Source organism: Buceros rhinoceros, unplaced genomic scaffold, assembly GCF_000710305.1.
Source record: "Buceros rhinoceros silvestris isolate BGI_N320 unplaced genomic scaffold, ASM71030v1 scaffold20700, whole genome shotgun sequence".
Taxonomy (NCBI): Eukaryota; Metazoa; Chordata; class Aves; order Bucerotiformes; family Bucerotidae; genus Buceros; species Buceros rhinoceros.
This window is the reverse complement of record NW_010388178.1, coordinates 7232-22285: the sequence shown is the minus strand read 5'-3', so window position 1 is coordinate 22285 and position 15054 is coordinate 7232. Positions and strand designations below refer to the sequence as shown.

The following is a 15054-nucleotide window of genomic DNA, read 5'->3' as shown; positions in this document are numbered from 1 at the left end:
TTTAAGGGGCGTCGACGCCGAGGGCAAGGAGGAAGCCAAGACAGGTCCCCACCGTCCGGCGGAGGAAGAGAAAGCTCGTGAAAGCAACAATTGACAAAATACACTGGTCTGCCTTGCACCTGCTTGGATTGTTTTGCTTTTTGCAGAAGAAAGTGGAATGTTTGAGCGTACAACCACATTTTACTCCCTTATTTCCCCCCACTCCAGAGAGAAACAAACCGAAAATACCAAACACCGATTTTGCTGTTGCATCAAATCCAAAAGGATCGGGGAGGAGGGAGGAGTAAGGAGGGGTTGTGGGGGGTATTTTGCTCTGCAAATTGTAAATATCGCTAAATAAACACAAAATCTCACAAGCTGAATGGAAAAGGAAACTTCTTACTGGTCATGGGAAACTTGGTCAAGTTTGTTCTTCGGAGAAACGTCTCTGTTAATCCAACACCGGGCTTCAAAGCGGTTGAATTTTGGGGAGCTGACTTAGCCAGACGCTGCCACAACCCCCAACTCCCATTAGAAAAGGGTTACTATTAAATTACACACAAGAACAATTTTGAAGCTCACCTAAACATCACCTTGCACTGAACTATGCCAGAGGTTGCTGTGGCAGCATTTCCCTCCCCTTTTTTAAAAAGGGAACAGAAAATTAATGGGGAAATCCCTCTCTGTGATGCAGAACAGCAGCTGCACGGGGCCATCAGCCTCACCCACCTCTCAGGAAGAGTTTGGCCCCAGTAAGCTGACCCGTCACCTCGTTTGTTCGCACTCTGATGGTATTTACCTTGCAGTTGTCATAATTAATTGGGGGGTTGGGGTTTTAAGCCTGAAAGCGCCTCTAGCAAACTGGGGGTGGCCAAGGTTAGCTCCTGGTCCCAGAGCTTCTTTACCACGTTAGAGGGTTCGCTTCTCTAGTTATGTGAAGCAGATTAGAAATTCCTCCATTTGGGGTGACACGGTTCAGTCATTTTTGACCATCTCTTGGTACACTGCAAATCAAGATTTCTTTATCCCCCTTAAGAATGATATTTATTTATTATTTTTGTATATGCACAAATGTTTTTCTCTGGATGCTGCCATTCCAACAGCCCAAGGTGGCTTCAATAATGCAAATAGAAAGTCAAATTCTGACAGCCCACAACTGACACGGCCTGGGGGGGCTATATAACATCTGCAGGAGTGATGTGCAGCCCATGACAGTCACTTTGCTTCATCGCGATGACCTTTGCTTTAAAAAAGTGACCTTCCTCGCCCCTCCTATACAGCGGTCAGCCACATTGAGGCCAAATTACCTACTGCTGGTTACGAACTGCCCCCCAAAAGTTTCCCTCATACTCTCAGGCCAATTTAATTACTCCTTCACCGCTGATTGGGCTTACTGCATGAAATTCAGTAAAATTTTAGCTAAAAAAGAAGCTGGACTTCACTGATGGCACATATAATTTAGTGCAACATTTGATTTCTAGCTGCAAATATAAGATACAAAATAACAGCTCGATTTTCCAGCTCTGGTAAAACCAGAATTCACAGTTATTGCCATATCCAAGATCAGATATTTCCATTTAGGAGGAAAAGAGAGACCGTCCTCTCACAAATTAAACCGTGCCACTGTATGTAGGTAGTTCTTGTAAAAAAGAAAAGGATAAAACATGAACAGAATTACCAGAGATTGCCAAAAAGGTGGTCCTCCAATCACTGCCAGTAAATGCATGATTATTATGAAGATTTGTACTTCGGTCACATCAATTCTGATTAGGTACAGAAAGCCAAAAAATAAAAAAAGCACAATTATTCAAAGCCGTTTCAAGTCAGTTATTTGCAAGCTCAGCAGCTCTCCTCTGCCATGCACAGTAGAGAAATACCAAAATACTGTGGGAAACAAGAGGCTAAGTTTTGCTGTTTAAGAGCCACGTTGAGCTTTTGATTTATTTCACAGTGCAATAAAACCCCATTTTGTCAGAAGGAACAGTCTGAAATCTTCTTTTAACTGACCCCTTTCAGTTCACAGCAATAAGAATTCACTTTCAACCTTGCCCACCAAAAAAAGAGAAGTTCTTTTAGAGGGTAAAATTCAGGAAAGGTGTTTTTAATCGCTATTGTTTTCCTTACCCTATTCTTTAACAGGAATAGTCTCTCAGAATAGCAGCCAACTTTAAAAAGACATGTGAATCCCTGAGGAGTTTACACAGATGGAAACGGCCCCGCAGCTGCATCGTTGAAGGCGAAAGCTCAGTTTCCAGCACACGGAGAAACCACTTCTGGTTCCAGCATCGCTGGTGGGGTTTAGAGAGGGAAAAAGCTTCAGAAAAAGACTAAGACTGTTTTAAGGAGCACACAGAAGTCTTGGAGCTAAGTAGAATGACAAACGGCTCAACAAATCAACTGTGCAGGCACTAGGGAAGAAGGGTTCAGGGTTTGGTTTTTTTTTTTTTGCCTGCATGCCTTCAAAGAGCTACAAGACCATATAATGAAGTTCAGTATCAGAGCAGTGGGCCAGCAAGTTTTCTCTCCCAGCTTTTGTTCCAGTTGTGGAGTGGATCCTCTCATCCAAGCATCTCCAGTCTGACCAAAACACCGTTTTGTTTCAGCAGCAGATCAGTGTGCTCGAGGAACAGGGATGAGGCTGCATCTGATTCCCATGCAGAGCATCCCTCACAGCAGGAGAACGCAGCAGAAGGGCAACAGCACATGGCATCCAGTGCCATTTCTCAGCTCACTGTGGATTCTCTGCAAACACACCGCAGTCACCTCCCACTGTGCAACTGTGCCCTCCCATCAGCCAAGAGACCTTCGGAGCAGCTCCCCACAAGAGGACACACACCCATGGAGCAAACAGCAGCATTGGCACATGGTGGCACTGGCGACAGCTGGTAAACGGGTGCCAAGGCACCCAGCCCCAAACTGCTGCTGCTCCCTCCCCTCTACCGTAGACAAGCAGCAGAGGGAAATGTGAAGGGATAAAAACGACGGGAGGGCAGCGATAGCCAGGAACCTGCCGGACCATCAGCATGTAGTGGGAAAGTTTAGCCAAAGTTGTCTGAGGAAATCCAGAGAAAATCCCAACAAGGCAATAAGTTTCCTTTAGGTGCCTTTGCTTTGTAAATGTTCTTTTCACTACACCAAGCTCGGAGGTGTGAGACACACAGAGAATAACCTCAGGGGTCCTCCAATATTGTGATTTGTTCAATAACGATCCTGTAAAGCATCAGAACTGGCTTGAGGGAAAAGTTAGTTTTCACGAGGAGGAAAGAATGTTCTAAAACTCCCTATTTTCAGTCCTCACACAAACAAATGAAGCCACTGAGCTGCCTTGCAAGAAAAAGGAAAATGCTCAGCCGTACAAGAAGAGAGATCATGAAACATCTGATTAATGCAAAGTGCTTCTTCCAAGCTTTTGGAGTCAGCATGGCAATGTGTTTTCCGTGTGTCCAGCTGAGGAAGGTCTGGAGCAGCTCCATGAACCCACACAGGTTAGACAGGAATGTATTTTAGCTTACTTCACCACAGCTGTCGATGACCTGAGAGAATATAAAGCAACTGAGAAAGCTCACAGAAACAGTGACTGATGCAGGTAGCTCAGGTTTGTAGCTTTCCTTGGACAGTAAAGCAGGTTTCTTTTGGCAGCGGCAACCTTAATGCAAAACAAAGTAAGGCCATAGACTTCACAAAAATGTTCAGATCATGAAAGACAAGTGTTCTGAAACCTGGGTGCCCAACCCAAGCACTGGAAGCAGGGCCTGGATCCAGCATTGTCCCAGCCATGGTACCACCACTGCCTGTAGCTCTGCCCTTCCCAGCTTAAAAACGGCCTCCAGCAGCCAGAAAGGGCTCAGCAATGACCTCTGAGTATATTTGTTAAAAACTCCTCCCTGACTTGTTATTAGAACCTCAGACTGCGGAATAAATGTGAGTCTTAACTTCCATTCTACATAAACAGAAGATTTTTAGCACCACGGAGCTCCTTAAGACAAAAGACAAAGAGATAAAACAGTGAAGGAGAGACTAAACTCCTAAACCATTGCCTAACTAAAGCTTAAGTTCTTAATACTGCAGATGAAAGAGGACTGGGAACATCCTACACTCACTAAAACCACTGCTGGATGACTTTAAAAGATGCTCCAAACCAGTAAGTACGTGCCTGATGCCAGAATTACCCAGTGACATTTTTTTGCCGGGTGCTGAATGATCACTACACAGAAATCTGAGGACTCAGGAGGTCCTCGAAACCAGACCACAAAAGGAACAACAGTTGGAAATAGCAGCTGGGTGAAAGGGAAGAGGCCACTGCTCCTCTACTCATTTCCCTTGAATTTACAATGACTGTGCAACCACAGCACAAACTGGACTAAATTCGTGCTAAAAGGAGTGGATCCGGCTTCTCTAAGAACCAACCACTTGCTCCCCCAAACCCCAGTGCTCAGTCCCACCTTTGCCCTTGTGCCAGCACCAGTTATATACCAGCAACTGCATAAGGAAATTGGCTTCGCTACAAACGACCCAACTGAAGGAAAACACAACGTTCCTGTCCCAGTTCCAGCGTATCAGCTTTCCTTATCCATCCTGCGCAGCCTTGTGAACGATGCCGGCACAAAGGAGAGGAGGCTGGAAGGGCTGTCCGGCCTCTCCTGGCAGCCGAGCCAGGACTCTGCAGCTACAGAGCGAGAGAAGGAATGAAAGGGAACGGGTTCCAGGTCCTGAACGTGACACAAGTGGACACAACACTGCCAGTGTTCACAAAAGTCCTACACAGCCCTTAAAATGTAACACAGGGAAGAAGGTGAAAGAACATGGTTAGAAAACAAAGCAATGACGGTTTGGTCAAGGGAGACACTAAGCCAAGGTAACGCGGCTCCACCAGGAAGACGTTGACAGGCTGGGCAATCTAGAGGACGAGCTTCCCTGGGCTTTAATGACTAACTTGTAGTTATGAGTTGCTTCAAGATAAAACGTGTTGTTAATAAAATGCCATAAACTGCCTCAGTCACCATATTGTCTTTAAACTGTGGGAGAACTGAGAAGGAACCTAATAAAATCTCCGGGTGAACGCAGGGAAAGTGGCTTGGAAGTCGCCACTGAAAGCCCTTCTGCACTCCTCACACAGGCCTTTTGAGGAAACAAAGATCTCACTCGCTGTAGTGGCTCAGGAAATTATTTGCAAAGCAGGGTGATAACTTACGGCGTACGTAAATAGCACTCTGGGTGTTTTCCACAGCGTGTTCCATTGCACACTGGAGTGCAATAACCACTACAGAAACCACAAACTGGGGCCGTGGAGCATTTACGGACCGACGGCAGAAAAATACTTTAGCTTCAGTGCAAAAAGATATTACCACGAGAAGAAAAAACCCTTAGCACAGGGCAAGCAAAACTGGGGAAAGGCCTTTGGTGCTGCAGAGCCCCCACTTAATCACAGCACCCCACCAGTGGCCTAGTACCAGCGGCAGGCTTGTAGGAAAGCAAAACCATTTCAAAGCTAGGAGGGAATCAGCCAGTTCAAAGCCTGCCTCAGTTTTCTCCTCGTGTTCGTATTTGTTTACTTGTTTAAAAGCCGCAGTGGCCATCCTACGAAAACATGAGTGCTATCAGCATGAATTCTGCAGCTCCAGCAAGGGGGTTCCTGAAAGCCTCGCAACCGGGGTATTTTCAGCAATCACTCCAGCCACACTTCCCCTAACCTGACAGCTTTCTGCCGGATGTTTCCTGACTCACTGAGTCCTGTCAGCATCAACCAAAGAGTTTATGTTGCCGGGATGAGGCAGAGACCGAGTGTGCAGCATGTGGCAGATCCCGACTACCTGGGAAATGAAGGAAACGAAACATGTTTCCCCAGACGTGCCCCCATTACAATAGATGGATGTGAAGTTATTGTAACGGCTCCTCAGCAGACACAAAGCAGCCTGGTTCCTTCTTCAAATAAACCAGGGCCTTTTTCATCTTCTGGAAAATAAACAGAAGACCCCAAATCGAGTTTTTAAGATCAACCAGGCAAAGAACCAAGGAACAAAGATCAGACGCTGAAGACAAAGCAACGAGGAACGTAGACTCAACAGTTTAAAAAGGCCGAGACAGAAGATCTAACTGCAAGGCTGGGAAAGACACTGAAAACGACCCTGAAAAATACTGGTTCTGCAGCAAACTGATGTGAAGGAAGAACAACAACCAGCAGCTCTGCAGAACTGGGGATGAAAAGAAAGGACAACGTCAACACAGCCAATCGCCTTCGTGAGCTAAGGGCTCGAAACAGGAGTGTCCAAGGGTTTAATTCCGATAAAGCCAGAGAAGAACAAAAGCTGTGAGATTCTAAACGCACATTTTATCGCTTGCGGCCTGAATTCACAGATGGCCACGGAGCTTCATGGGGTTCCCCAGTGCTGGCAGCGAGGCTGCAACGGGGTTTTCTCCTGACCTGTCCATCCTCCTGTGTCGTGCCAAACTCAAACGCAGGTTACTCGCTGGTTTTCAAACTTATGTCTCCTGACATAGTAAGAGATTATTAGGAACAGTATTATTTTAGCTTATGAAAGTCTGAGTTTTCAGATGCAATGTGATTTTCCAGGTTCAATCATCTTACACCCCTTCATTTCCAATTGCTCTGTATGGTTGTGCTGAACCATATAAAACTGCCCACTTTTGGTCTTCGAGAAAACACCAGGATGGGAGGTAAAACACAGCAAGAAAAAGTCCCGTTCCTGCAGTTTTAGTCCTGCGGAGTGACACTGCAGGGCTGAAGCTCTTCAGAATTCTGCGTGTTTATCTTGCAGAATTAACCTGGTTTAACCTGATTCCCAAAATCTTTTCGTTTTCCATTTTTTTAAAGCCTTCACGTTCTTTTCAGTAATTTCTCCATAGGCATAAACAAACTTCATGAACAATTTAAGAATATTTTTTCCCCTTCTTTGATGAATAAAACCCCCCAGCACCGGCAAGTACGAGGTTTATCTGCGTTCAAGAAGCTTGACATCCTATTTTGCCATATCACATAGGATTTTCAAAGACAAAACTATTATTACACTTTCTCACCACAAACGTTTGTCACGTGAAGCAGCTCCTGCAGAGAACAGCTCAAACAGGTATTTCCTGCAGCTGAACCATCTCTGAGATGGTGCAGCGCTGAAATAAAAATCAAACTGTGGAAAACAAAGGTGATTCTTTGCGTGTTCCGGGTGAATGAATTAGAAGCAGCAGCATCTTATTAGTTCAGACTGAAAAGAAAGATGCCAGAAGGCATCTGGAACTACATATGCAAGAATTTCGGAAGATAATTCACCCTAAATGAGATTCTTGGGCAGAGTCATAACATCGTTATCACATCAGGCTAAAATCTTGATTAAGCTCTTCCTTCCTTCAAGGTACCGCTTGCGACGTTACCGTTTCCTGAGACTATTTCCAGCCTTTCAGACTGTCAACAAAGTAGTTAAAAAAAATTATGTCACCTTCAGAGCAGCCTTCAACTGGCAGATGATTTACCAGAGTGTTGGTATTGCTGGACCTCAAGTAGAGCTGGTAATGAAAGACTCTTCTGAACAGCCTCATGGAAGCAGAGATTGTGCTGAACCATTACAGGAAAAAACAAAAGAGCAGCGAAATCTGTATCGGTGGAAGTTTAACACAGGGTATGTAAGACAAACAAACAAACAAAATCTCAGTTTTACTGAAAATCTGATGCGGTTCTAAGAAGGCTCTCAAAAGGCTACTCTTAGATTCTCAAATATTTCAAGGGAAACTGGCCAATAATCCAGCAGCTATGAGAAATCTCAAGGAAATCAACTTAATTTTAATGAAACCATGTTACATGTTCAGAATTCTGCATGTTTATCTTGCAGAATTAACTTGGTTTAACCTGATTCCCAAAATCTTTTCATTTTCCATTTTTTAAAACCCCACCTGTGAAAACCCCACCTATGGAGACAGGATTAAAAAAGCTCAAGTGAGGAAGAGCAAGTCCTTTCCCAAGGGGTGTAAAGCAGCACGGAAGAGGATCAATTCAGCCCAGCCACAAGGAAAAGTGTTTTGAAAATAAAGACAACCAGGAAATGAAGTTACTGAATGACGAAGCTACGAGCACAGTTCAGCCCAGATGAAGTGGCCCAGTCCACACCAGGCAGTTTTAGCCCCTAACTGGTGACTTTGAGCTATTCACAGCATACAGCTCTTGGTTCTTTTTTTCTGGTGGAAAGGTTTTCAAACAGCAACAACAAGGTTTTGACAACCTTAGAAAGAAGGTGCAACAAAATGACTGTACACCCCCCACCCGGAGCTGCTTCCACAACCCTGGTTACCTTTTAGGTGGAGCCAGAACTGTGCTGAAATAAAAAAAAATGTTTATAGCAAACTGTTTGGGTTAGTAGGCACGTTTTTGCTTTGTTTTCAAGTAAACTTTTTGGAAAGCATCATTTTTTATCTCGTTTGATCCGATCTTTACTGCTCATTCATACTTCGCAAAAGTTTTTTCCCCCCTTGTATTAAAGCACTTGTGAAATACCCACAGGAAGGTGATTTCGTGTCGCTCTGTGCATGGCAGAGGTGCTGTCTCTACTCAGCCTGTGCCATTGCTCGCCAGGCAGCACCAACATCCACTTTACCGTGTAGTTCCAGAACCAGGGCCCCAGGGTTCCTGTCAGGAGCTGGATTGCTACTGTACAGAGCACAGACTCCGTAACGTCAAATCTACATGCGAGGGAAAGAAACATTTCAAAATATTTTCCCGAGCACTTCGGCTAAGCGGAGCCATTGGAACGGATCCTCCGTCACGGCGTGAAGAACAAAATCCAGACAACATACCGTGCAGCACTGAGATAATTAAAGGGTAGGTCAGAGGAAGGGAATTAATGACCACAAAAAATAAGGGTATTAATGAATTAACAAATTACTGTTACCCACACGGTATCTGACACATTTAAAACTCCACCGGGAGCTTCTGCGGTTCACGGTTTTACAGCCGCACTCAATCATCGGGGTGTGCAAGGGGAAACAAACGGAAGCCCCTTGCTCCAAGTCACAGCAAATAAAATCCATATTCAAACCCAACCCGGGACCTGAATCTCCCTCCCTGAGCTCATGTCTCCAGATGACGCTGAGGAGGTGAATTCTTCCTCTGAAGGTGCTGCTGCGGGTTTCCGGCAGAGCAGAAGTGCAGCCCACACCTTCCGTTTGCCTCCTCCAAGGGAAAGCAGGAGGTTACATCCATTTGCTCACAAAAGTCTGTGGCAAATAATGCTGAAAGAAGTCAGCTCTGGACCCTGCTCTGTGGTAACTCCTTTCTGAAGGGGTTTATTTTTCACCCCTGACAGAAATGGATGGAAAAAAAAACACGCTGTAGCCAACAGAGCCACAACTACCTCCTTATGGTAAAAGGCAGCTTTGGAGCATTTTGTAATTAAAATATTTTCAAGTGTGATCAAATTAAAATTATATAAAACCATGTAGTTTAAAAATAAAACCTAATGCAGCTGTAACAGCACTCCTGTTTATGGCAGTGCTTATCAAGGCTCGCCAGGCACTGCCATCTGGAGACGTGCCACCTCCGTAAGAAGGGACATCAAAGTTCATGGTGACTGCACTGACAGAGTGGTGCAGGATCGCTGTGCAGCACCTGCCTGAGGAGGGCACACTGCACCAAGGAGCATTTCAGTGTAATTAGCACAGCGCATAACTCGGGATACAGTTAGAAAAGGGACATCTGGCATTTTAGGGAATACAGGAAGAGAAAGTCACAGCCACAACCACCACCACTCGGGTACTCTGCACAGCTGCAGCTCCTTTCCCTTTTTTCCCCTTTGTTTAAGTGATATTTGTAATTCAGACATTTAAACATTATCTGGGAAAGCTTAAGAGGAGCCATCGACCTAGGCATGTGCTTCACTCAACTGAGGTGCTGGCAGTGCCAAGTCCTGGCTGCCTGCTCACCGGGTTCAAGCTGGTGAGAGTCTTGAGCCAATTAACACACAACTCATTAGTGATGCATCCAGAATCTAAGTGCTGCTTTACTGAGCATATTCCATGGGCAACTCTTAAAAGGTCCTGGTTGATTAAACAAGCCATTAAACATCCCAAGGGCCACCAGTGAATCAAGTCTCAGCCGAGGTCAACAATTTCCCCATCCAGAATTGAAAAGACTGAACTCAAAATGGAGAGATCTCCCGAGGAAGTCAACAACAAACCACAGCAAACAGATACCCTGGAGATGGCTCCAAAATCAAGCCAATCTCCACCAATAAAGCTGATCTAGTACAGCTTGGGTTTATATTGTATGAAACTAAGGGGGTGGTTATGGACCATCCTTCTCCTCCTCACCCTACAGAATTCCCTGCAACAGCCCTGTGCTGCAAAACTCGGCAGACAAGAAGAACACTCCTGACTCATCAGAGCACAGAAGCTGCGAGGCTGGGAAGCTCTAGGGGACGTGTCTGCTATCAAGCACTCTGAGGAACGATGATTCTTCCATCTGTCTCACCCACAATCCACTGGGTGCGAGCGGGATTACTGGGGCCGGGCAATGCACTGCGAGTCTGAGCATGAGACAAAGGGTTGTCTTCTTAAGGGAACCACTGCAGCAAGAAAAGAATGTTTGTCGTCACAACACCAGAGAAAGAAGGCGAAAAGTCACGTGCTAGAATTCCAACTGCTCAGCTCTAAAGGTTACTGCAGAGTTTCATCTCAACTCATTCCCATCCAGCGTTTTGTAATGGAATACAAACAGCGTGAATAAAGCAAACCACAGCAGAAAGAAATGAGTCCACGAATTAAAACTACTTCCAGCTACAGGAAACTCAAGTTGAGGTAAAGTCAGTATTAGAAGTGAGCCATGAGCTTTTCTCCTTGTTGTAACACGCTTAGGATAAGTCAATTTTTCCTTTTGCTGCTCACTAACATAACTGAAGCTGCACAGGGCAGACAACAACCACTGCTGCACCTCATGCTGCTGAAGCTCATCGTTTCACGGAGCAGTAGAACATCTTCCAGCAATCAGCTCTGCACACAGGTCCTGCTTTAAAACGCTGCTAAGGGACTTGTGAGAGGAAGAAGGAAAGGAAGAGGAGGACGATGAGGATCACGATGTGGAAAACCTCGTCATTTACATCAGTCCTCTGCGATTTCAGCTGTAGGATTAATGCAGTTGTGAGGCTCCTGGATGTGTTTACGTGACGCACCGCAAGTGCTGCAGGAACACTGACAGGTGCCAACGACTGAAGCAGGCTGCAAGAAGCCAACTCAGCCACTACCATACCCATACTTCAACAGGAGCCAGGAGAAACCAATTCCCCTGCTCTGACACCAAGAGAGACTGCTGAACTTCAAACTTCCCTCTGCAAATAGTCAAGGTGATAAAGTTCTTCAAGAAGTGCTGGAAAAACTCATAAAATGGAAAGTTTTAAGGCCTCTAATCATAGCAATTGATCTCCTATAATCCAGGGATCCTGAGGCTGCTCCCAAGAGCAAGAACTCGATGTGCTAAATTTTTCTTGGCAGGCTCCCATCCTGCTTTGGTATTTGGTGTGAATTGTCTATCCCTGGCAACACAGTAACTTCCTGCTAAGGAGGAAGGCTGCAGTTTAGCAGCTTTCTGCAGCATGGACTCGCCCTCATCTCTCTGTAAGAGCTCAGGGGTGGCACTGGGGAGAACTCAGGGGTGAACCAAACCAACCCCCTTCTCTCCTAAACCCTGCATTACTGAGTGGGCTCTTGCTGATGTGCAACTGCTGCAGCATCACTGAACAAGCATGTTCTCCCAAATTCTCTCGCATTCCTCAGCGGCAGCTGTTTCGTCAGACAGCCCGAATTCTTCTGCTTTCTCTGGGGACTGTTATTCACACACTGAAGTAACACTTCTAACTCTTAACCACATTTGTTGATGTGCCTTTATGAAGTACCCTTAGAAACCAATTTCCATCTCATGGCACACGTATTTACACAAACACACACCCCCCTATGGTTTCTACCATCGCCAAATTCGCATATTTCAATTCAGCCCATGCAATAACTTGTAGGAGAAATGCTGGAGGCTGCAGCAACGCCCTCATGTCACGGGGTTTTTAAAATGGCATTTAGCACTTCCCCCAGTGTGGTGTGGCCAGATGTACAACGACACTCGAGCTGCAATGCAGAGCCCAGCCTGGAGCTGACGAGATGAAGGGCTCTGGGTTTTGTGACAGCTCCTGCAGTCAGGCTGTCTGTGTGCCGACCTTGCACAACGGCTACAGCATGGAACCCACACCAGCACAGAGGACTCCCGGTACACTTCTTGAAGGCAGAACCGGGAGCAGGAATAGTGCCGAGTATTAGCTCTGGTTCTTCCAGACCCAGACTCAATCACAGCCAGGCTCCAGCTAACGGCCGGCAAATCCCTTTCAGGGCTTGTGCACCATATTCCCTAATGCTTCTGGTTCCTGTGGTATGCTCCTACACCACCAGATCTGCTTCCACATGGACGTGTGAGAGTCCACTACAGCTTGTCAGCTTGATTTTTATGACATACAGAAGAAAAACACACTTTGTCCAGTCCAGAGCTGCCCCAGTTCTGGCAGAGCTGCCCCCTGAGCCTGAAGCAAAGCTCATTCTGTGCTGCAGCATAAGTCCACAATCCAGATAAACCAGTTACTGCGCTGAAGAACAGGACAGGAGAGCCAAGCACCTGGACTGCCTCAACGCTGACTGATTTCCTGCAATTCAGAATCACCTTGTCAATTCTTCATGTATATTCCTGCCCCTTCATGGGCTCATTTCCAGGTCGGGTGTTTGGTTTTGACCAAAATTCGTGAGTACAACTTGGTTCCCGCTGCTCCCTCCTGCCTTTGTCGACGTTACTTCAGTGACTCTCACCGTGTTTTGAGGCACTTCCTCTTTCTTGACGGGGAATTCTGAAGCAGTGCTGACCTCTAGCTGTTTTGGTGAGCTATTTAACCAACTCAAGTCGCTTTTTGAAAAGCCTGCAGCAGCCTCCAAGACCTCATAAAACTCCATGATCATTTAAAGATGGAGACAGACCATAGGACCTTACCAGCTCCACCGATCATTCTACAGCCCTGGAGCAGTGCAGGACAGCTCCCTGCAGCTGGCAGTGAGAAGAAGCACCACAGTTGATGTATTCAGTAATCGGGCACAATTAAACTAACAGTTTTCCTGCTTCACCTGCAATAGTCCATTGGAATTTAGCAGCAGCAACCCTACCTTCTCATCCCTTGGGGTGAGCACTCCCGCTCTGCAGACGGAGCCTGACACAAGCGCACTCTGCACAGCTTCAGTGACAGAACACACACAGAGTTGTTTGGTTGAGCTCCTCGAGTCCACCTGTTCCCTCCAGCACCGCCAGGTCCCCACTGACCCCTGTCCCTCAGCAGCACCTCCACATGGCTGGGAAACCCCTCCAGGGATGGGGACTCCACCACTGCCCTGGGCAGACTGGGACATGCCTGCACAACCCCAATGGGACAGAAATGGCTCCTCAGGGACAACCTCAACCTCCCCTGGAACAACTGGAGGCTGGTTCCTCTTGTCCTGTCACTTGTTCCTGGGGAGAAAAGACCAACCCTCACCTTGCTCCAATCTCCTGTCAGGGAGCTGGTGACAGCCAGGTCTCCCCTGAGCCTCCTTTGCTCCAGGTTCAACCCCCCCAGCTACCTCAGCTGCTCCTCAGCACATTGTGCTCCAGACCCTGCCCCAGCTCCACTGCTCTTCTCTGGACACGCTCCAGCCCCTCAAGGTCCTTCTGGCAGTGAGGGGACAAAAGTGAACCCAGGATTCGAGGTGCGAAACTTGAATACAAATCAGCCATTCTGTTCTGCAAGCACACAACCTGACGCAGTAACCTGTCTTCAAAAAAAAGAAAGACAACGGACTTCTCCAGCAAGCCAAGTTGATTATACATGTAACTGTTCAAGTCTCAGCCACGTACAAGGAGTAAAATGTTAATATCTTCCCTCAGCACTCTGCGGCTCTTCTCTGAGCCATCTCCAATTTGCTTATTGAGTTGATCTCTGATGAAATACCATTTCAGGGACACAGTCTCATCACAGAAATACAAGCAGCGATAACCCACTGTGTGTCCTGTCCTGCCTCAGTGGGAAGACAGGCTGGTTAGCAATGCTGTCATTCCTGGACATCGCTATGTTCACAGCCCTGCAGTCTATTTTTGACAGAGTTATCACGTAGGATACACAGACACAGGAACAAACTGCTGTGCACTAAGGCCTTTTTGGCTCCTTTCAAGCTGCCTCCAACTCCACTTACTCAGGAGTAAGACGACCTCAGCCTGTGAGCTCCACCAATTTGAAAGGGTAGAGAAAACACAGACTTTTTTTTCAGTTTTATGATTGGTAAAATTAAAGCTTCAGACCAAACCAGTATCAAACAGTGAGAGTCAATTAACTGGATAAATAACCTCAGAGGTTTTGCCATAGAAATGAACATCACCTCATGACACTATTAACCTTGTGACAGGGGGCAAAGAAGAAACCAATGCATTTACTACTCGGTGCTGTCTGTCATCTAAAATAATGACACACACTCCTGTGTGCTTATGGCCTTCTCAAAATGAGCTACATATTGATTGATCACCAAATTCTTGTAATACAAGGCCAGGCAGAATGACAGGATCTGCTACAAAATGCTGTCTCCAGCAGAGAATGGCTCCTCACAAAGCAAGAGGCATCAGCGACAGCCAAGAGCAGGAGCAACGTACATGTCCATCTGGAGCACAAAGGAAACTGGTGGGTTTGATCCTTGAATCTATTAAGTCAAGCACATGCCAAGGTCGAGGGGTTTCTTCTTGGTTCTTCGATCGATAACAGGAGAACTTTAATTGTCATGGCCCTGCACCGTTCAAAAGAGAGCTAAAAACTTCCAGTGTTGAGAGCTTCAGTACAGCATCAAAGCGAGAAACCTGAAACGGCACCAGATCTGAGGCAGATGTGTTACTTTAACAACTGAAGTATCAGAATTGACTGAAACTATTCCATCAGCTTTGAATTAGGAGTCTAGAAAGGAAGATTTTTTCTCTTCCTCCTTGAAACCTGCTCTGACATCTCCCATTTTTGAGCAGAAGCGCAGCAGTTCGAGTATTCT

The 15054-nt window shown here is 46.2% G+C and overlaps 1 protein-coding gene across 1 annotated transcript in view; it reads right to left on the bottom strand.

Annotated features, from left to right (window-relative positions):
- LOC104501337 (choline/ethanolaminephosphotransferase 1-like) overlaps nt 1-15054 on the bottom strand; it is a gene marked incomplete at its 3' end in the record, with an annotated part of 24476 nt that overhangs the window by 3426 nt on the left and 5996 nt on the right. Inside the window, exon 4 of the mRNA XM_010145133.1 lies at nt 1658-1742. Coding sequence (XP_010143435.1) covers nt 1658-1742 — 85 coding nt within the window. The remainder of the gene's footprint in view (nt 1-1657; nt 1743-15054) is intronic.